The sequence below is a fragment of the Ambystoma mexicanum genome, chromosome 2q, assembly GCF_040938575.1.
Source record: "Ambystoma mexicanum isolate Mex_15411 chromosome 2q, UKY_AmexF1_1, whole genome shotgun sequence".
Taxonomy (NCBI): Eukaryota; Metazoa; Chordata; class Amphibia; order Caudata; family Ambystomatidae; genus Ambystoma; species Ambystoma mexicanum.
The window spans coordinates 1,263,339,752-1,263,361,424 of NC_090924.1; the positions used below are offsets into that span (position 1 = coordinate 1,263,339,752).

Below are 21,673 nucleotides of genomic sequence, written 5' to 3' on the forward strand. Positions count from 1 at the left end.
ACAGCTTTAAATTGGCGCACAGTGCCAGCTGAAACATGGGACCAATTGAGAGGGGAAGGGGGAGAGGATGGACAGAAGAAGGAACTCATGGGTATGAAAGAATCAAAGGAATCAGAGACAATTGTGTTCGGTTGAGGTGAGGTGCTGGACAGAGACCAGGAGGGGGACATAGGGTGGAGCGCAGTGCTGCAGAATCTGTGGAGGAGTTGGATAGGAGTGCAGGTGAGGGATTGTATATGAGAGAGAGTGATACCCAGTGGAGAGAGTGAACCTGTGATTTTAATAGTGTATGAGAGAGTGGTAGTAGAGTGGGGTAGTGGAGATAGAAGAGGGGTAGAGGGATAGTGTGGAGGGTGAAGGAAAGAGTAGAGGGAATGAGAGTGAGGGGTGCAAATTATAACAAGAGAATGGTAGAGAAGGCTAGAGAGAAGAGAAGCAGTAGCTGTAGATGGAAAGGTTGCAGCATGGAGAGAGAATCAATAGAGATAGGAGGGAGAGAAGTGTGAGAACATCGGAAGGAAAGAGGAGGAAAGGGGTGGGAGAGGAGAGAGAGAAGAAAGAGAGGGAGTCAGAGATAGAGAGGGGGAGAAAGAGCATGCACACGTGCCAGGGAGCAATAAGACTGAAGATAGTAGGAAGTTAGAATAGAAGGGGGGAGCAGGAGGGAGAAGACAGCAGTGACTCGGAAGGGAGAGGAGAAAGGAGGCAGAGAGAGGAAGTAGGAGGGAAAATAAGTGAAATATAAAGAGGCAAAAGACCAGGGAGAGGAGGAGTGAAAGGGAGTGAGAGAGAGACAGAACAAGAGAGTGTTTGAAGAAACAGGCACCATCTCAAAGAACATTAAGGCCATCATTTGGGGGAACACTACAGCAGGGTACTTTTAGGAAGTCTTGGAGGGAGTAAGATAGATAAGGCGGTAGCTATGGCCTTTAGGCCCTCCCTCTTAGAGAGGCTGACTTTGACAGTAGGGGTTACGGATTTTTAGTGTTCACGTTGACATGGGATGACAGAGAAGCCTGAGCTAGGAAAGAGCCCTTGGGAGGTCGATGGGCCAGCCAGGACACACCCTTAGTCAAATTAGCCTACAGTCTCAAAAGCCTGGCAACCAATATAGGAAAGAGTTGATAATTAAAACCCTGTAAACCATCTATCGGACATGTGAGTTTATTAAGGCCATCTGTGACACCTACAGACATTTTGCAAAGTAATGTTGTTAAAGCGCTCCAACACTGCAATCCTAACTTTGCATCTGGCAATATTGGGCCTCCCACCAACTTTTCAATGGTAGTCGCTCCCCTGTGCCCATCAGAGGAATATGTGTGCCCATAACCTTAGTGGAAATTTGGGTAATAGAAGGATCATGTGATTGTATTATCCTTCACTCAGTGCAACAACAGAAACTGTTGATTAGGTCTTCCAATAGATTTATGAAGGTAAGCAACCTTTATATTCACAGCCCCTATTAGGCTTTGTGGAAAGAATGGTTTTCAAGTAATCCTGTGTATAACGTCCTTTTCCTCAATGTGTCTACTTAGGGGGACGGGTGCAGACCAGCAGAGCTGAGAAGAGGTGGTAAATCAGGGTAAATGGAACAGGGAGGGCGAAAGGGGGCTGCTGAGTGTAGTTGGGAGGGATGAATATGGTGAACAGATTGGCATGATGGTTCCTGTACGCCACAAAAAAAACCAGAATTAATCTCCGAGATCTCTTTGAGAGGGGGACATCCTTCACTACATGCATCATAGGCAGCTTGCCCACTTCCAAAAAAAGGATTTGGAAACTAGCTGTAAGAGGAAAGGATGACGGAGTTGATAGCTCTTGCCCACCTTCAACAGGACCTATGAGTCTAATTAAATTCCTGACCATGCCTCCAGAGTGGATACAACCTAAATGGGGATGAATGTTCCAGAATAAGTCAGTCAATCAATAATTTTAGTTTGTTGTCAAAAACTGAGGACTGGGAATAAATCCTCTTCTCTGCTCACCTCTTGTAGGTGAAGATCCTTCCTATATGCTGTTTTGGTTTAAAGAAAGCCACAAAGGAAAAGGATCAGGATCTGTCCTGTTTTGACTGATGAAAGGCAGTTAATCATTTTGCACATATTTCTACGAGGATGAACAAAACCTAGACCGTTTGAGTGCTGGTGGTGTTCTCTTATTTCCTCAACAATGGACTCATCCAAACCTCAAACAGGATATGAAGTTGCTTATCTTGCAACGCAACATGCAACTTGATGGCTCTCATCCAGCCAGGCCTGTCACTGCACATCAGTGTTCTGATGCTGATGTGTTATGCAGAGAAAATTCCATAATTCCAAAGGTTGCTTGATGTTTTACTCCCAGAGGTACTGATTCCTAGCTGCCAGAAATTCATCATCGATGGCCTAGCACAACTAAAGCTCTGATTGAACTTTCTGCCAACATATTCAAGAGTTTGACTTCCTTCCTAAATGGCCCCAGGCTTAGGCTTAGAGGAGGTTGATGAGCCTGTACGCCACATTAGGTCTGAATGAACAATCCTGCAGGAACCTCAAATCACCCGAATTTCAGATGATTCGACCAGGTCAAACCATGGATAAATCTTCTGGAAAACTCTTTTGGAGTCCCCACATGGATTAAAGGGGGCACGTGATTGAAGTGCCTTCTCTGTCTCAGACAGCTTTCAGAGAGACAGGTCATCGCAGCCGGAGTTAAGCTCAGGAAATGTAGGCAAAGGCCAATGAGCAGGAGTGCATTTACAGTAGTTCAATAGGAAAATATATGAGGACCATGCCATACATAGATGTAGGGTTAGATTTGCTTACACAGCGCTGCTTTCAGTGATTTGAACTGGAAGCGCAACACGTGTTGTCAGCACAGATCTAGTGGGGTGAGTGACAAACCAGTCTGTGTCTGTCACTTCAAGTGAGTGGAGGAGGCAAGTGCCATCGGGTGGCACTTTAGAGGAATCAGAATCCCTGCGAGCAGGTTGTGGGAGAGACACGCTCACCTGATTTTGCTGGGTGGGAGCAGCTGAGATTCAGGAAGGCAGGTGATAGACCGGTCAGTATCTATCTTGAAGGGACGAGAGACATGCCATTAAGTGACATCTAGGAGGGGCTGGAGGAACCAGGAATACATGATGGCTGATATGGAAGAGACACGCTTGCCCGATTTTGATGAGGGGTAGCAGGATTGGTTCAATGGAGGCTTGTGATACAGTGAGTGCACAACACATTAGGAACATGTCAGTGGCCAAATGAGCCAGAGGAAAGGGGAGACGTGCTGCTTGTTGTCTTTTCCCTACTGCAACAGCACTTGGTGTGTGCATTGAGGATTCTAGAATTGCACATGGACAATTGAAGCCATCATCCAACTCACAATCCACCCCCGCCCCTAATAGCTCTGGACAACATGGACCAGTACAAGTGAAAGCACAGATATTACACCATGTGGAACATCCACCAAGACATACATAGGAGGCTGCACATTCAGTTCTGACCACTATCATAGGGGCAGAAGGCAGAGGAGAGAAGATCTTTTCTACCGATTATCAGGCGATGAATAGCAGTAGGAGTTTAAAAATCCCAGGGCTATAGCTTCACTTCCCATACCAACTGATGAGTCAAACAAGGATGCTAACAAGATGGATAATGATCAAGGAAAAGATTATGGTCCATCAGAGTTCAGACGGGACCAAGCGTTGTTGATAGCAAGCAGTAATGAGTAGGCAGATGATTACCAATCAATTGCCAGAGTAGATGGGTACAAAAGTTTAATGTACCAACATTCCATTCTGTTTAAATATATATTAAAAAATGAGGGAAGAAGTGGATATCATGGAACCCACTTGCAGTATTTATAAGAAAACATTTTTAAAATCACAGTTTCAAGTTTTGATACCTTTAATTGGACTAACTGAAAATAGTATGCTGCGATGAAATAAAACATTAGCTTTTGAAGTCCCACATGTTCTTCACTAGATAGTAACAGGCAAACATGAAAAGTTATGGTTTTTTCCAAAAGTCTACTAACACAGCATGAAAAATATGTTTGCAAGTATTTATCAGATAGTAGATTATGGCTTTGAATGGTTTACGCAGGAGGTGACATCAGAAAAGGTTATACGATTTATGAAATAAGCTCTTGACAAGGAAGGTTTTCCTAAAATGATAGTGACCAATAGTTAAGTTCAATTAATTTCAAAAGAACTAATATTCCATCCAAGTAATGGATTTCGTACCACAAATCGGGACTAGAGAAAACGATCTCCAACTCCACCCACACCCCCACACACACTGAATATGCGAGTGAGAGCAACCAGAAATCACAATCCGAAGATAAATCCGGTTTCCGTACAGTGAATACTTACCAGAGACAGACATATCTCTGCGTCAGAGCCCGAGTATGCCTGCTCATACGGAGGTTGTTTTTTTTAACTGCAACCGCAAACAAGTATACACAGACAACACTATTTAAGCCCCTTTGCCCAAGGGGAAAATAGCACAGAAAATAAAATGAATGTCGATGGGGAGAAGGGTTGACCATATTGGGATTGAGGCAAGGAAGAGGTGATTGGAGGCAGAGAGGAGGGAGTAGAGGACACTTTGGGCAAGCAGGGGAGAAGTAGAAAGGAGGAAGGAGTCATCAGGTGGAAACAGCAAAATATCATACAGGAGAAAATATCAGTAAGACCAAGGAAATCATTATCTGGCAGACATATCTGGAAGGAGGAACACATTAGGTGGTGGCAGGAGTGAAGCCTGGCAGGAGGAGGAAGGAACATCTAGACCATGAAAGTCCAGATTCACATTTGGCACAGAAATAACAGTCTCAAGGACAGTTCAAGGATTTCTGTTAAGGCCTATGTGGGGCCAAGGTCCCCCCCCTCTCTCTCGTCTTGCCATGAACCTCCTCTCTCCCTAAGCCCCTATTATCTAATATCTGTCTTATACTAACAATAACTCGAGATAGTGCCTTGTGGGATTCAGCTTGTTTGAATCACGTCCACCGTCACCTTCTCCTTGCAATTCCCTTCCTCCCCCTACTCCCACCTTCATGTTTCAGCACCCTCTCATATGCTATAACACTTGTGCGTTCCGAATGTGCCAAGACCTTTTAAGAACGTGTTTGTTTTATCCCCTCACCTCATTCCTCCCTTGCCTTGACGCGCCTTGAAACACAATTTTTGCTGTATAGTGCGCATTACAAATTATCAATAAATAAAATAAAAATAAATCATCCTTTGTTCTATCCACTACATCCAAGGGATTGTTTGTTTTCGTTCCTTCATTTTTCACCTTATTGTGTCAAACAGGTACTTCCTCTGTAGTATCCATATGGTTCAGCTCAGTAAAATTCTTCTTTATATCCCAAAGAAATGTTCTGGAACACAGGGATCGGAAAAGTAATTAAGCTAATAGGAAAAGATGACCAGTTACCAGATAGCACCTAGCCACTCCAACTGCACTCTGCTCGCTGCGCTTGACCTGTGATGGGGAATTGAGTGTTCCTCCCCTGATCAATAACGTAGAAAGACTTAAAACACGAATCTAGCAGCAGAAATCCAGTTAGACGTCCAAAGAAGAACAAATTACTTAACCCTCTTAACGTTCTTTCTGCTGGATGTTCCTTCCACGTATTCCTCATCTTTAGATATGTTCCCTTCCAGCATTAGCTGCTTTTGATAAAACATTTTGGCAGAGGGTGCTGTGCATCGTCCAGGTCAACTCAATGTCCCTCAAGGGCCACTGTCCCTTGAGATTGACGTCATCGAAGGTATAAATAGCATGCACTGTGCCCCTTACTTCAGTTCTGGGTTTTTTCTCCTTGAACCCACAGGATAACCGGCATTAGCATGCCCAAGACAGTATTAGACGCTTAAGGAACGCAAGGTGTATTGCACAGAAATTCTACTGCAGGGTGGGATGGGAGGGGCGATGAGAAATACATGGGAGGAACATCCAGTCGAAAGAAAGTTACCAGGGGTAAGTAACTTGTTTTTCGAATGGATTATGTCCTCCCATGTATTGCTCATCTTTAGACAGACTTCCAAAGCAACATGAGATTTGGAGGAGGGAGTACGAATTTTCAGAAAGTAATAATTCTCACATTTCGTCATGAATGGAATGTAGAACTGCCTTTCCAAATCCCACCTCCCGGCCTGAAGCAGAGTCTAGGGAATAGTGCTTTGTGAAGGTATGCATAGACGACCAGGTGAATGCTGCACAAATGTTGACAATTGGCACTCCTCTCTGTAAGGCAGAAGAAGTAGGCATGCTCCTTGTGGAATGTGCTTGCAGACCTTCTGGGGGATCCTTTCCCGCAAGTCTATACCATTCTATGATACACAGAATCATCCATCTTGATAATGTTTGGTTGGTAACTGCCAGTCCCAGCTTCTGTCTGGTGTAACCCACAAAAAGCTGGTCATCCTGCCTTAATTTAAGCAAGACGTGATATGTAAAAGATCACAGCTCTTTTAGGGTCTAGTCTGTTCAGGCTTTCTTCCTGCTTAGTAGGATGCAGAAGGAGGGTAGAAAGTTCGTAAAACTATTTTCTGCGAGATATGAAAGTCAGAAACTACTTTCAGAAGAAAAGTGGGTTTACATCAAGACGACTTTGTCCTTATAAAAAGTTGTGTGTGGTGGCTTACATGACAAAGCTTACTTGCTCACCCTGCAGGCGGATGTTAAAGCGATTAGCAAGATTGTCTCAAATGTGAAAAGCCTCAATGGACAGGAGTGAAGAGGCTCAAAGGTAGCACACACAAGGAATTTTAATACTAGATTTAAATCCCATACTGGACCAGAAACCGGAGTGGAGGGAACAGATGTGTGAGTCCCTTTAGAAATTGAATAATCAGCTGAATCTTGAAGTAAGATGCTTCCTCAGGCATGTGCTTAAAAATTGAAAGCGCTGCCAAGTACCCCTTGATGGTTCCAATCTGGAGCCCTAGATTAGCTAGATGCGATAGGAAAGACTAATACCATAGGTGTGTCGCACTAAAAAGGATCCACATTCTTCTCCCTGCACCAGCTGCAGAACTTGCTTCAACGGCAGCGATACAGAGACTTTGTTGCTCCGAAAGCAAAATCTCCATGACGTCTTCTGGGAGGTCCCAATCCTTGTATCTCAACCGCTCAGAAACCATGCGTGAAGGTTGAGTGTCTTGACCTCTGGATGGAGACCCCGAACTTCCCCTCATGGGAGAAGGTCCTCTCTTTGTGGAAGACCCATTGGGGGGCAGATGGACATGTCCAGAAGGTCCGGGTACCACGTCCTCCTGGCCCAATCTGCAGCAATTAGGATCATGGATTTCCCTACCTTCTCAACCTCCTAATCACGTGAGGAATGACGGGGACGGAAGGAAATGCATACAGGAGTAGAAAGTCCCAGTCCACTACGAGCATGTCCCCTAGAGCTCTTCTTGGGGGAAATTCCCTGGAGCAGACAGCTCACACTTCCAGTTGACACTGGACACAAAAAGATCTACCTGAGGGCTTGTCCAAAGGGCGAAGATCTCTTGAAGGACTTCCTAAGCGAGTTCCCACTCGTGGGAGAGACTGCTCTGCCTGCTCAGAGCGTCCGTCGCCCGTGTTATCCCCTCCGGCTAGGTGAACTGCCGATAGGGAGATTGCTTCTTGAATTGCCCAGAGCTGCATTGCCTCTATGGACAGTGGTAGTGACACTACACCTCCTCTCTTGTTGAGCTAGTACAAGGCCATTGCGTTTTCTGACATTAAGACATTCTTTTTGGCAACCTGAAGTAGATCGGACATTTTGTCCGAAAATGGAGACCACAGTGTTCTGAGGGCCCACTGGAGGGATCTCATCCTCAGGCGAAATGCAGGATGCCATGAGGCCGAGCAACCTCAAAGTCAAAGGCCGGAAGACGCCGGGCACTCTGGAATTTGGTGACCATCTGCAGAATGTGTTGAGCCCTCACCTCGGGGGGTGAGCCTTTTCCCAAGGACGCATTCAGGACTGCTCCGATGAACTGGAGCATTCGAGATTGTATCATGTGGGATTTCTTGAAATTGAGCGAGAAGCCAAGTCTGTGAAGAGAGTGGCAGGTTATGGCGAGATGTTACTTGGCCTATTCAAGGGAACGAGACCCGATCAGCCAATTGTCCAGGTAAGGGGTAGACTTAAATCACCCCTTCTCCGTAGACTCGCTGCCGCCACCACCGCTATCAACTTGGTGAATAAACCCTTGGGCCAAGGTCAGCCCAAATGGCAGAAACTGAACCAGATGAGAACCACCAGCGGCAAAGCTCAGGTACTTTCTGTACTTGTGATGATAGGTACATGAAAGTAAGCATCCTGAAGGTCCAATGACACCATCCAATCCTGAAGCTGGAGGGCGTGAAGGATCTGAGAAAGGGTAACATTTTGAACTTGTCCTTCCTGAGGAACTTGTTAAAGTATCTCAAGTCCAAAATGGGTCTCAAACCTCTGTCCTTCTTGGGAATCAAAAAGTAAGGGGAGTACCACCATTTGTTCCTCTCCGTCACAAGCACTGGTTATATTGCACCTTTCTCTAGCAGACTCAACATGTCCTGCAAGAGGAACAGATCTGGAGTTTTGTAAGAATGGCTCCCAGGTGGATGATCCCGAGGCCTTCTTAAAAAGTGGAGGCAGTAACCCTGGGCTACTGTTTCCAAGCCCAGGCATCTGAAGTACCACCATGTCATTCTTGCAGATGTTGAGTTAGTCTGCCTCCCACCTGGGTCTTGTAGATAAGGCCTCAGAGGTTTTTAGGAGGCGACGCAGTGGCTGAAGTTAAAGAAGCCGTTGCTTGGGTGTACTTGGCACCTCTTCCTCATCGACCACGAGGGAACTGTCTATGACTGCACAATCCTCTCACACTTCCAAATGAGGAGTAGTAGCAAAAGGACCTACCTTTTTTAAGCTGGTGCACTGGGGTGCGGAGGTTGTGACTGTCTGATGGCGGCCCATAAGTGACTTGGCTGCCGCTTTTGAGGTCTGCAGCTTCTCTAGGCTCGCTTCAGCCTTGCTACCAAATAGCCGAGTGCCGTCAAAGGACATGTTGCGAAGTTAGATTGCACGTCCGGCGCAAAGCCAGACTTCCTCAACCACGCACATTTGCGTTTGACAGTGCTCGCCGGCATGGCTCTTCTAATGCTGTCGGCAGAGTCCAACCCTGACTGGAGAGACTCGCACATTGCTTCCTTTCCATTTCTCACAATGATCAGAAAGCCTCCCCCACCCCCTCTCCTTCCGGAATGTGTTCAACCGCCATGGAAATACAATCCTGCAAGGTGTGGAAAAATTAGCAAGTGCACAAGTGGCATTGTCGGACTTCAAAGCCATATTCCCGGCTGAAAATAGCTTTTTTGCCATTGCGTCGAAATGATTGTCACCCGTAACCGGTGGTATTGTGGGATATGCAGCTAGATGTGGAAGTTGCTCTACGGAGCCTCCCAATTAGCCTGCACCGTTTTTGAAGGGCTATATGGAACAGTAAGACAGAGTCCTTTTCAGGGTCCTTCTCCAAGCTGTCCGTGAGGTCATCTTGCTTAAAAGGGGTGGCTGGTCTGCACCATCCCAAAAATGTTGTCACTTTAGACATTAGCTATCTGTAGGATGCATCAGCATGTTCTGCTGGGTCAGGCTTCCCAAATTCCAATTCTGGTGACGTATCAAGACCACTTGATGTTTGCAGGTTGTCATACAGGTCCCTCATTCTAGATTCCTCTGCTATGAGGGCCTCAGGAACATGGAGGGTGCCATATCGAAGCCCAAAGGGTGTAGTGCCCTGATCAGAGGGCGCATGTTCTTCAAAAAAACGAAGATTGGGACTTAAAATCAATTTTAGGAAATGGTTTAAATGTCTTTTCAATTTCCCTTGATGGCATCAAGGATTTCTACGCTACCGGCATCAAAGGCTTCAACGCTATCAGCGTCGATGGAGGTCTCGAAGGACTCGACCTGCAACTCGAAGGAGTCTGCGACGGACGAGGACTGGGCCCGTCGTCGACTCGAGACCTTGAAGGTTCTCAAAGGGTTGGATGCTTCTCTCCTGGGCTTGAGGGCACACAGGTTTTAGCGTGGGGGCCTCATCACGAGTTGGGCAAAAGCCCTTAAATGCAGCAGTAACGCTATTACTGGCACATTTAAGGGCTGGGCCAATCACGAGTTATGCAGCTTTACCTCCAAATTGTCCACCCATTTTCGGCACTATTACCGCTGGCGTAATTACTGTCAGCGAGAATAGCGCCCCTCCAACCCAATTGGGTCCTGTGGACCCAATGTAAAATGGGCAATAACTGCCCAACTGTTACTCGTGATCCGGAGCTAATAGTGCCAGGACGAGTAGTGGTAATGCTATTTACTCCCGCTGGGATATGACCAGACTCCTAATGAGGGCCTTGGTATTTTCCTTGTCGGCTTTAGAAGGCGTGACAAGGACATGGCACTTTGCTTTTTCTCTCGGGGGTGGGGGAGAAGAGACGCGGGGGAGCAGGGCTGCCTTCTCGAAGATTTTTAACATATCCTGCCTATAAACCTCCCATTCTGCTGGAGTCACCGACTTACACAGGCAGGCTACCTTGCGTTCAGGCGATGAGTCAGAGGACGAGGAGGGGGATCTATGGCGTTTCTTCTACAATTTTCTTTGACAAAGATGAGGAGTGGTGAGAATCGCTTTTTGATAGAGAGCGTTTCTTCAACCACTTCCTCCGTGGAGTCACCTCTTGACTCATCTGAAGAACACCTTTTCGACAGAGTTGTGGACAGGGCTTTTAAAAGGGGGGCCTTTACCGTGAGTTTGCCCTTGCGTTCCTACCACGCCTTCCCCGCCATGGACAAGCATGATCTACAGTCTGATGTTCTTTGGTCAACGCCAAGATACCTCAAACATACCCCATGTAGGTCAGTCGTAGACATCTTGGCACCACATTCGATACACTTCTTGAACCCAGTGTTCGGGTTAGAGCGCAGCTGATGAGTGATACTTCCAAATGGCAAATTCTCTAAATTGGTACAGTGTGCCGGAGAGATAAAATACTAAAGTTTAACTTCAATCATGTACACTCAACTCGGAAATTCACTGAAGGCTAAATGGATCACTTTTCACAGAGCCCTGGTGACTACAGGGGTCCTACATTATACATATTATATATTGCCAGCAGTAGAGTGCCATCATTAAATCACCATTATATATAACACGATTTTCACATTAAAGCTGTAGAGCCAAATTAATCCAGAATGAAATAGGCGGTGGTGGAGGGGCTTAGGAACTTCCATTACAAATTCACACTGGGTTCCTTGCATGCGAACAGACCAAAAATAAGCATGTTTTCACCTTATATACTTTAAAATACGCACTACATTTTACATGACCCACCTGTGGCTGCGTAGAATATTCCGAGATCAGTGAAACGTTTGTGAAATAGATCTAGGCATATTGCTCCATCTACTAAGGGAATGCCCTGAAATAGAAGGGTTCTGGAACAAAATCAAAGGAATTGCACAAATTATGACTAAGCAGATACCAGAAGTCTTCCCCCAGGTTCAAGCTAGATTTGTTAATTTAAACTTGCTTCTTGCAAAGAAAAGAATATTGATGTGTTTCATGAAAGACACTAAAAGGGACTTCTCGCATGCTGAGCAGAGAGATCACGGAGTTCCAGGATAAAGTCCTCAGGGAAAGTTCAAGTGTTCTGGGACTCACTTGGCATCAGAACCTTGAGCTTATTGGAATAAGGATGATGAAACTCATAACTCGTTCTTCCAGGTTTTCAAGATTAACCTCCACCATCAATCATACAACTGGCACATACACTCACACTGCCACTTCATTTAAAATTGCTTTTAAATGCAGACAATGAACTACAATTTACCCACCTTGAACTACCACATCCGGCTTTGGGACAGTTGAAAACCTGCGGTTCAGGGGATCGATTTCACCTGGCGCCAAAAATCCCTGTAAACAATAGAGAGATGAGTGACTAAAGAGCAAAAATACGGAACTATCCCATTAGCGAATGCATGTGCTCAAAGGCACGATGGAATAGCTGATACTTTGCAGCAGTGCCTGTGAAGAAGACATGGAAAGACATTTCTTAATTCTATTCTTTCATAAATTAATAAAGGAATATCAATGTATTCATCTCGGCTCCACAAATGTTATGCCATTCACTATTGGTAAGCCCAGAAAGACAATGAGCAAGCTATTTATTTGGAAGTTTTGTAAAGCTTGGCATGCATTCTTTTATGTTTAATAATCTTTATTGAGATTATACAAAGTGAAAACAGTGCATATAACATTGCAGAAATTCATGAAGAAAAACATTGATCACAATTTAATCACGAGGAATACGATACTATATATGCAGAATTAGTGAGTGACTAAGTGAGTAGGACCAAAAGAATAGTTCATTAATGAGGGAGACTCAACAACATTGAGATATGCAATCAAGTTGAAGTTCATATACTTAGGACTTCCAGGGGGGGGACAAATGAGGGGACAGACAAAAAACTAACATGAGAACATAGGGGAAGAAGGGGGGGAAGAGAGCCATCAATAGCAATATGATAATTGGTATTTTTGGAATAAAGCATTGGAAAAATCTGATGAACAAATAAAGGCAATCAGGCGATGCTCAAATGGAGAGGGGGGATCAAACACCAATGCTCAGGTACCATGCAACGAAGCATTAACAGTCTTCATAGCGAATAAAGAATGCCCATTTGGCGTTATACTTGGAAATAGTATCCAGATAAGTGGCCATACATAACTCAATTCTATGCATGTGACGGATGTTCCACCAACCCCTGGTGGAAAGGTTGTGCAAGTCTTTCCATTTGGTGGCGATGAGCTTCAGAGCAAGGGCAATGAACAAGTCATAGCTTGGCAGAGGTATACAAATTAATGTTTGTGACCACCAGGCATCCCGACAAAATATTTAGAAAAGATAAATGGGACATCCACAGTAAAAATGAGTTTAAGGAATTTCCAAACTTCCTGCCAGAACTTAAATACATATTGACAGTCAAAAAACATGTGTTTATAGGAGGCAGGGGCACCGCCACATGACCAACATTTAGCATCTGTATCTTTCTTGGATCTGGATAATTTCAAGAGAGTGATACATGCTCTGTGGATGAAGAAGAACAGATGTGTTATGTTGGCTGAAGCAGATATGCCCCTGATCCTAGAGTACAGTAGAGACCACGTGTGGTCATTCAAAGCACAGCCCAGGTCATTCTCCCATGTCAAGCGCACAGGCCATACAACATTCTTAGAAGTCAAAGCATTGTAACATTTTGAGGCCTTTATATATCGGAAACCATGGTTAGTAACAAAAGTCTAGCAGCATCAGGTGAAAGGATGATGTTCGAGAAATGGAGTGGATCTAGGCACGCATTTACCAAGTTATTATAAAAATTGAAGTCAGAAACAGGGATGGAAAAGAGATTTCTTAGTTGTTGGAAGGAGAGAATGGAGGAGCCATTGACAATTTGATGAATGAATTGGATGCCACATTTTAACCAGGATTTGTAATATAATACTCTGTTATTAATGGTGATATTTGTATTGTGCCAAAGCAAAGGGGAAAGGTTCTTGGGAGGGGTCTTGGTATGTGGAAAGAGAAATGGTTTTAGAGCAGAAATAGCGGCCTTAATGGGGTCAGACGGGGCTGTAGAAAAGTGGCTAAATACATAAATAAGATTGGCTGCAACATAAGGATGTACTATGTGTTTTTCTAATGCACACCAGGAGGGAATGTCTGAAGAACTGGGAGGGGCAAACCAGCAGCGGGATTGTTGAAGAAATGCAGAAACTGAAAAGAATTGAGCAGATGGACTTGAAAAATGAAGGAAAAATTGGGACCGGAAGGAGTTGCAGGTAATCTAAAACCACGGGGGACAGCATCATCTTAATGGTGTCGAGTCGACCCCACCAGGAGAGGTAAAGGGGAGACCACATTGAGGTTAATTCGCTGAGTCTGTCCAACAGTATTTGCATGTTAAGTTTGATAGTATTATATGTTGAGGAGGCAAAGCGAATTCCTAGATATTTAATTGACTCATAACATTTAAAACCAACGACATCTAAGTCATGCTTGACGCAAAAGGAATTTAGGGGTAAAATCTTTATTAAGTTTGGAGGCTGACAATAGGGAAAATTGATGGAGTCTATTAAGCAGGCGAGGAAGGTGAATTTTGGGATTTTTAACAGGGATAGGAATATCATCTGCGTAAACTGAAATGTTTATAATTGAATTTCCACAGGGGATTCCAGGAATGTATCTGTCGGATCTGATGAGTTCAAGCAAGGTTTCAAGAGAGAGTATATAAAGGATGGGGAAGAGGGGACAGCCTTGTGTAGTTCCTCTACTTAAGGGAAAGAAGGATGAGGATTGCCCGTTAATAATAATAGATGATTTGGAACAAGAGTAGAGAAGCTTAACCAGGGATATAAACCTATCGCCACAACCATGCCATCGGAGAGATTGAAAAAAAGTCCCAGTTGACGCGGTCAAAAGCTTTTTCTGTGTCACGTGCAACTGCAGCATAGCCCTGTTTATCTTTCTTGTCCTTAGAGATTACAAGAAAGGCATCAAATAATAATCTGCCATTTGAAGAGATGTTCCGCCCCTTCACATTCCCAACTTGGTCGGATTTGATCAAAGCAGGAAGAAACTAATCAATTCTGTTGGCGAGAATTTTAGCAAAGATTTTGCTTTCAACATTTACAAGAGAAATTGGTCTATAGTTGCAGGGAAGTGTGGGATCTTTATCAGCTTTGGGGAATATGATGAGCAGAGCCTCAGAAAAATATCCTGAAGAGGATTTCTGGGGGATAGAGTGGCAAAATAACAATTTAAGTTTAGGGGTATAGGGGGGGTGTGGTTACATGGCCACGGACTAAGGCGTGGTTTCTGCAGGATCCTGCTGATCCGACGGATACATGCATTTAAAACCTGCTGAGAGATGTGGATTTATAGCTACAGCTACATGAATACTGGGTGCATACAGCGGTCCTGAACACGAGACTCCGAGCAGCTGTTTAAAGAAACCGTGAGCTTGTGAAAGCAGCGAAGATCCTGCGAGCGAGCCTCCCAAAATGGCACCCTGCAAAGAACAAAGGATGTGCCTGGCGCTGCAATCCCCTAGAACCGGAGCCTGGCTCTCCCTTATACAGACAGCGGAGCCGGTGGCTCAGGAAGCAGAAGAAGGGTGGTAATGAAGACGGCTGCAATGCTTGCGGAGGCCGAGAGAACATAGCCAGCTGACTGGAAGAAATATTGTGTACCAAACGAACCCTAGAGTTCTTGTGGACACTGGCGGACGGCACGCATGTCTAGGAGCGGCATCAGCACACCGAGGATGTGCGGATAACCTCGGTGCCAGAGCGAAGTACACCCCTACAACAAAGGATTATAGCAACATGAGCCCGGGGGCTCGCAGGAGTTACCAACACTGGCGGTATACTCTGTGGAGAAGGAACTGTAAGAAGACGAGCCACGTTGCTCTGAAAGAACACAGTGATACACTGTTACAGCGCGAGATCATGCAGAGAGCCAGAGAAAATTAAAATGTGAAATTGACATTTGCATGAAGGTGGCACTCGCTTATGCCATAGTATCACGGGTCCCTCAACACATGCAGGCAGCCATATCTATGAAGAGCAAACACCAGAACAGCATACAGACCCTGCAAAAGAACAGAAATTTGCCGGAAAGTGGTGAAGCATAGGCACGAAGTGTGCTAGGTGTGGGAAGAGTGATGAGACACTCACAGTAACTAACAAGTAGCCTGATTGCACAGCATAACTAGCACACAGACCAGCGGAGCAGGAATTGATGCGAGACATACAAAGGGGAGAAACAATGCTGGGAGGAGTGACAGAGCCACACTCCTGGGAGCACCTGGATGGTGACTGGGACCCCCCCAGGGCTCTGCTGCGCAGAGAGCTGGCCACAAGGCATAGGAGACAACTACACAGAAGCTTCCTGCACCGAATTAACTATCCACAGTCGACGGGGGTGCGGTCACCCTATATAGAAGCACAAGATAACTTCACCTCACGCATGGAAAAATGTCATCCAGGCAGCCCAAAGCCAAGGAAAAGCAGTCTTCCATGGAGGATTTTGCCAAGGCATCGCCAATGATGGCAGGCGCCTGGTCGAAGGGACTGTCCGCACAGGAAGCTGGAGCCACCAGCCGGAACGACCAACAAATACTTGATGCCATAGCCGAACTAAAGGTAGCTTGGGGGCTTAAAATTGATACGGCCATCTTGGACCTGAAGACTTCGCTCGAAGCTAAAATCGATGCGATAAGCGTGGATGTGAACCTCCTGCGACAAGACATCCAGGCACTGGCGGAACGCACAGGGAATCTGGAGGAGGAGTTGAATGCCAATACAAGCACCTGCGCAAACCAACACGAAGGCGATTCACACGCTGTCGCAAAAAGTGCGCAATCTAGAACACAGAGCTGAAGAGGCGGAAGGGGGCGCACGCAGAAATAACGTCCGCATCATAGGGCTCCCGGAAGGGGAAGAGGGAGTGGACCTGACGAATTACATTGAAAAAATGTTGTTGCAGGAGATAACAGGTAGAGCACTCAGGGGTTTGCACTGGAGAGGGCACATCGAGCCTTGATCAGGAAACCGCCACCAGAGCCCTCCCCGTCCCCTGCGACCAGTCATCGGCAAAATCCTGAACTATAAAGACCGGGAGAAAGTTTTGGAACATTTCCGGAAAAGTGGAACGATAAGCACGGCCTCTGCAGACATCACAGCATATCCGGACTACACACTCCAGGTACAAATGCGGCACTTGAACTACGTAGCATTCAAGAGGAGATTACGCAACGCAGGCTTTAGATACATGCTACTGTACCCAGCAAAGATTAAAGTGCTACACAAGAACAAGGCCCTCTTTTTTGACTCCCTGGAGGAAGTATCTGCATGGCTGGACGCGAGTAACTGCCCAACGGGAGCGGAAGGCCGGAAGGAGAGCGAGACAGAGAAGTGACCCATCACTGTATCTTTAAGAGCCATATTGTTGGACATGCATATATTGTTACAGATAAGTATGGCATGTAAACATTAACTTTGGGACTGATGTTGATGTAGCGGTTAAGACTGGAAGGGGCATATTGGGCATGTGAGCTAATTGTCATATAGATCATTTAGCATACTTTTATGCAGACTTTTTGGACTAGAATACACATATGAGCAGTGTCAGATATGTGTCAAGCGTATGCGGCATACCATAAGCAATAATGCAGGAGAAGCAATGGAAACACGACCTTACCCCCAGTAGTTAGTTTAGTTGACTCATCAGTAGGGTGATATCCCCCTGCTGTTTCCAGAGTACGGGCAGAGGCCAAGAAAGGGCTAGATGTGAGGTAGCCTGAGATCCAGGGATGGAGCTAGGCATCAGTTGGGGATGGGGAGGGTAGAGGGGAGGGCGGCGGGAGTTGGGGAGTTTGAGTTGGGGCTGCGTCAGGTTGGGGCGGGAAGGGAGTTGGGGTGTTTGGCGGGATAACAATAGAGAACGAGCTTACACCTACACACTATTGCACCTGGAACGGGTGATAAGGGAGGAAAAGGGTGGGACAGGATATGGATGAGATGGGAAACCTGAAGATAGCCGTCTGGAATGTCAAGGGGCTCAACAGTTATTTGAAGAGAAATAAGGTATGATGTACTTGAAACGACAAAGAATTGATATTGCCCTATTGCAGGAAACTCACCTAACGAAGGAGAAGCTGGAGATAGTGGGGAGGAAATGGAGAGGAAACACTATAGGAGCGACGTACTCCGTGTATGCCAGAGGAGTCATTACGTGGATTGCACCACATGTCCCATTTAAGCTGCTACAGTCCACTATAGAGCTGGATGGGAGGATGGTACTGATAAGGGGCCTGGTAGAAAATAGAGAGTTGAGTATCATCAATACGTATACCCCGAACCAGGACACTGTAGGCTATTTCAAGACCGTATATGGCAAGATCAGCCAGGGAGGGGCAGTCATTTGGGGGGGGGGGGGACTTCAATTGTACGCTGGATCCTAAGGTGGATAGATCAGACAGGAAGATATTGAGGCCCACCCCAGCAGCCAAGACCCTGCAAAACTGTATTGGGAGATTTTCGCCTAGTAGACCTATGGAGGATACACCACCCACAGGACAGGCAGAATTCCCACTATGCAGCGCCACAGAATCCATATACCTGGCTAGATTATATGTTTGCTACATCGGAGCTGACGGGAGAATTAATGCGCTCAGAATATAAAGCAAGAGTCCTATCGGATCACTCGCCACAGATCGTGGAGTGGCAGTACACTCCACCCAGGGCATGGATCCCAACATGGAGACTTCAAACAGAGGCCTTGAAAGATGTCAAGTTTAGAGAGGACTTGAAAAAAGAGATAGCAGAATACTTTGAACACAATACTGCAAGTGTGGAGTCAGTTGGAACATTATGGGAGGCATTTAAGGTGGTAGTGAGGGGAGCAGCAATATCGAAGTCTAAAGGGCTGCAGGGCGAGATCACCATAGAATTGCATGAAGCAGAGAAGAAATTAGAAGAAATTATGCACAAGGAAGAGCACTCCCCTGAGGAGGTTGGGACTATTAGAGGGCTACAATAAGCTTGCGAGGATCATTGGGGGAGGTTGTGTAACTTGAACTACAAAAAATATGTAGAAAGGCAGCAAGCAGGGGGGTGGGGGGTAAGCCGGGCAGGCTGCTGGCCTGGTTGTACAAATGTGAAACACCCAGACAAACTATCAGAGCCATATGGAACAAGAATGGGCAAAAACTTGATACACAAAGGGAGGTGAACGATAGATTTGTAGAGTTTTATCAGCAACTGTATGCAGACACGGGTGGGGAGAAAGAGGCAGACATAATAGACACATTGGAAGACATAGGCCTTCCCAAGCTAAATAAATACATTTGTCGAGCTTGGTAGTTTTCCGATTCCTTAGCTTCATCCTTCTCTGTGGCCCCGACTGTTCTTCTTGGGGGTTTTACTGGACAGTCTTTCAGGAAATGTCCTGGTTTCCCACAATACAAACAAAGTTGTTGTCGTCTTCTTTTGTCCCGCTCTTGTTTTGTTAATGGAGGCCGTATCCCTCCAATCTGCATGGGTTCTACAGCATTCTCAGGTACACGGGATGTGTTTTCCCTTGGTCGAACATACACGGTCCGAGGGTCTGTCTTAGACCGGTCTGCTTTTCGGTCCTGCAACCTGTGATCTAGCTGCACGACCAGATTTATGAATTCGGCACAGTCTCTGGGCGGATCAACCACCTGGGCTAAGACGTCCTTTAATTCGCCTCGTAAGCCTCGAAGGAATAACGTGGTTCTTTTGTTTTCTGGCCACCTAGCTTCGGCAACCTGTCTGTTGAAGGTAGCAATGTACGTTAACAAGTCCTGATTCCCCTGTCGGAGGGATAAGAGTTCGTTGTCTACTGCTTGTTCCTGGGTATGGCGAGCAAAACGTTTTTCCATTTCTCTCTGGAACCCCCCAAAGTCCTGTAATAGAGGATCGTCATGGGTCACTAACGGCACCAACCAATCTGCTGCACTACCACTCAGGTATGATCAGACAAAAGCTACCCAAGCTTGGTCGTTTGGAAATGCTCGCCTACAAAGAAAATGAAGGCGACACTGAGTGATGAATGCTGCATACTTCCGTGGGTCGCCCGAGAACCTTCCTGGTGGTGCCAGGGGAACTGTTCCAGGTAACGTGATCTGTACCGGAGTGGAGGTAGTGGATGGTGTGGTGGGGTTTTGCATCGTTGGATTGCTTCCAGGTAGAGGCGTCGGTCATGCCTGTCATTGCAAGTATTGCCTGCTAATCTCTTCATTGCGTTCTTTGGTCACTATTAAGTCTCTCCGGAGGGCATTAATCTCTTGTCGGGCAGAATGAACCTCAGCACGAAGCTCTCCTAGTAATTGGGCCAATTGGTCCATTTCCGATGTCTCCATGGTGCCCAGGTGGATTTGTTATGGTAGGCTTCTCGTTCTGTTACGCTCACCTGGTATCCACAGGGACGCCACCCAGCCGGGTTACTCGCTGGTATACTTCTCAGCTTTGTCCGGATGTGGTCTGCGGGGAAGGTTCTGCCTGAAAATACAGGAGGACTGTGTTCAAGACTGACCGACCGGGTAAGTATCCTCCCTCCACCCCGTATGATTTCAGCCCCTCTGGGGCCCTCTCCTCACCTTGTGGTAGAGTTGTGTGCTCTCCGTCCTGCCTTCTTTGCAGGGACCGCGTTGTCTTTCGTGGGCGTGTACGGTCCAGTTACTTCACTGACGCCGGGCCATTTGATATTGTTCAGATAGGTCTTATTACTGTTCTTTAGTATTGTTGCTATCCTCCATGCCTTTCTTTGTTTAAAATGCCTCTTTTTCTCCCTTAGGTATGCAGAGCTTCAGCGTGGCGAACAGGCTTGGTTGAGCCCCGCTGGTAAATCATGGCGCATTAAGAGCGCTATGATGCGGTAAGTAAGCGCTATGCGCAGAGCTGCGAAGTCTTGCCTTTTTGCGAACCTGTGTTTTCCTTCCTTGTAGGTCGCAGTGTTCTTCAGCGCGAGTGGAATGTCCGGAGTGGTGCCAGCCGAGAGGCGACCAGCCAGGTAAGCCTTTTGAGCAGTTCGTAATTTGCAAATGTCTCTACCGCTTTCTTTAATGTTGCCTCTATCTTTCTCTTTCAGATCGTTCTGTCCGGGAGGCGTGCAGATTCGAGGAAGCTGTTCTCAGGAGCAGCGAGTGACTAAAGATGAAGACTGCAGGTAAGATGCTGCTGCTAATGATATTCCTTTTGTCTCCTTGCAGGTTCTGCTTTTCCGAGGTTCGGGGGGGAATAGCTGGATACTGTGAGCATCACGTTGCAAGCTGCAAAGTAACGCGAAGCGTGTTGTCTTGCTCGGGTGTGGTTTAAATAGCCCCAACAAAATAGTCCAGGTAAAGTAGTCCCTAGGCTACCACACCCAAAAAACTAGACCGCATAGCTTGGTTCCTAGGAACCAAGCTATGTGGATGCCTCCATGTTGGCTGACAAAACAAAGCAGTTCCCAAGCATATCGTTTTTCATGGTGTATGAGCCTGGCACCATAGGCGCCAGGACTTGCCCCATGAGGGCTTTTGAAGAGGATGCCAGGCTCTAGAGGCCCGAGTCCTGACTCCACCTGGCCAATGGGTTGACCAGAGGGGGTTTTGGGCGAGGGTCGTGACACTGCCCCCCCGATGCTGGCGATGCTAAATGAAGCGCTGGAAAAAGAGGTATTGCCGGAATCCCTGAGGGAGGCGATCATAATCCCGCTCCTTAAGCCAGTCAAGCCAAGCATGGATTGCGGGTCATACAGACCGCTGTCCATGCTTAACCAAGACCGCAAGATACTTACTGCAGTGTTGGCGAACAGGTTGAGACCGGTCATTAATAGACTCATAAATCCTGATCAGACGGGGTATGTCCCGCACAGGAACATATCTGACAACCTCAAGAGGCTCGATCATATTATTGAACTGACGGAACAGGACTCACAAGAGGTTGCAATAATCTCATTAGATGCGGTGAAGGTGTTCAACTCCGTTAAGTGGCCTTGGTTGATGGCGGCCTTAAAAGGATATGGGATGGGGCCAGTGTATTTGAAGTGGGTGCAGCTGTTATACAGCACACCACTAGCTCGAGTTAAGA

General features: G+C 46.3%; 1 protein-coding gene across 2 annotated transcripts in view; it reads right to left on the reverse strand.

Moving 5' to 3' along the window:
* PHKA1 (phosphorylase kinase regulatory subunit alpha 1) overlaps window positions 1-21,673 on the reverse strand; it is a 2,290,600-nt gene that overhangs the window by 1,356,203 nt on the left and 912,724 nt on the right. For both annotated transcript variants that reach the window (XM_069648650.1, XM_069648649.1), the window contains exon 13: window positions 11,851-11,929. In XM_069648650.1, the coding sequence (XP_069504751.1) occupies window positions 11,851-11,929 (79 nt within the window). The remainder of the gene's footprint in view (window positions 1-11,850; window positions 11,930-21,673) is intronic.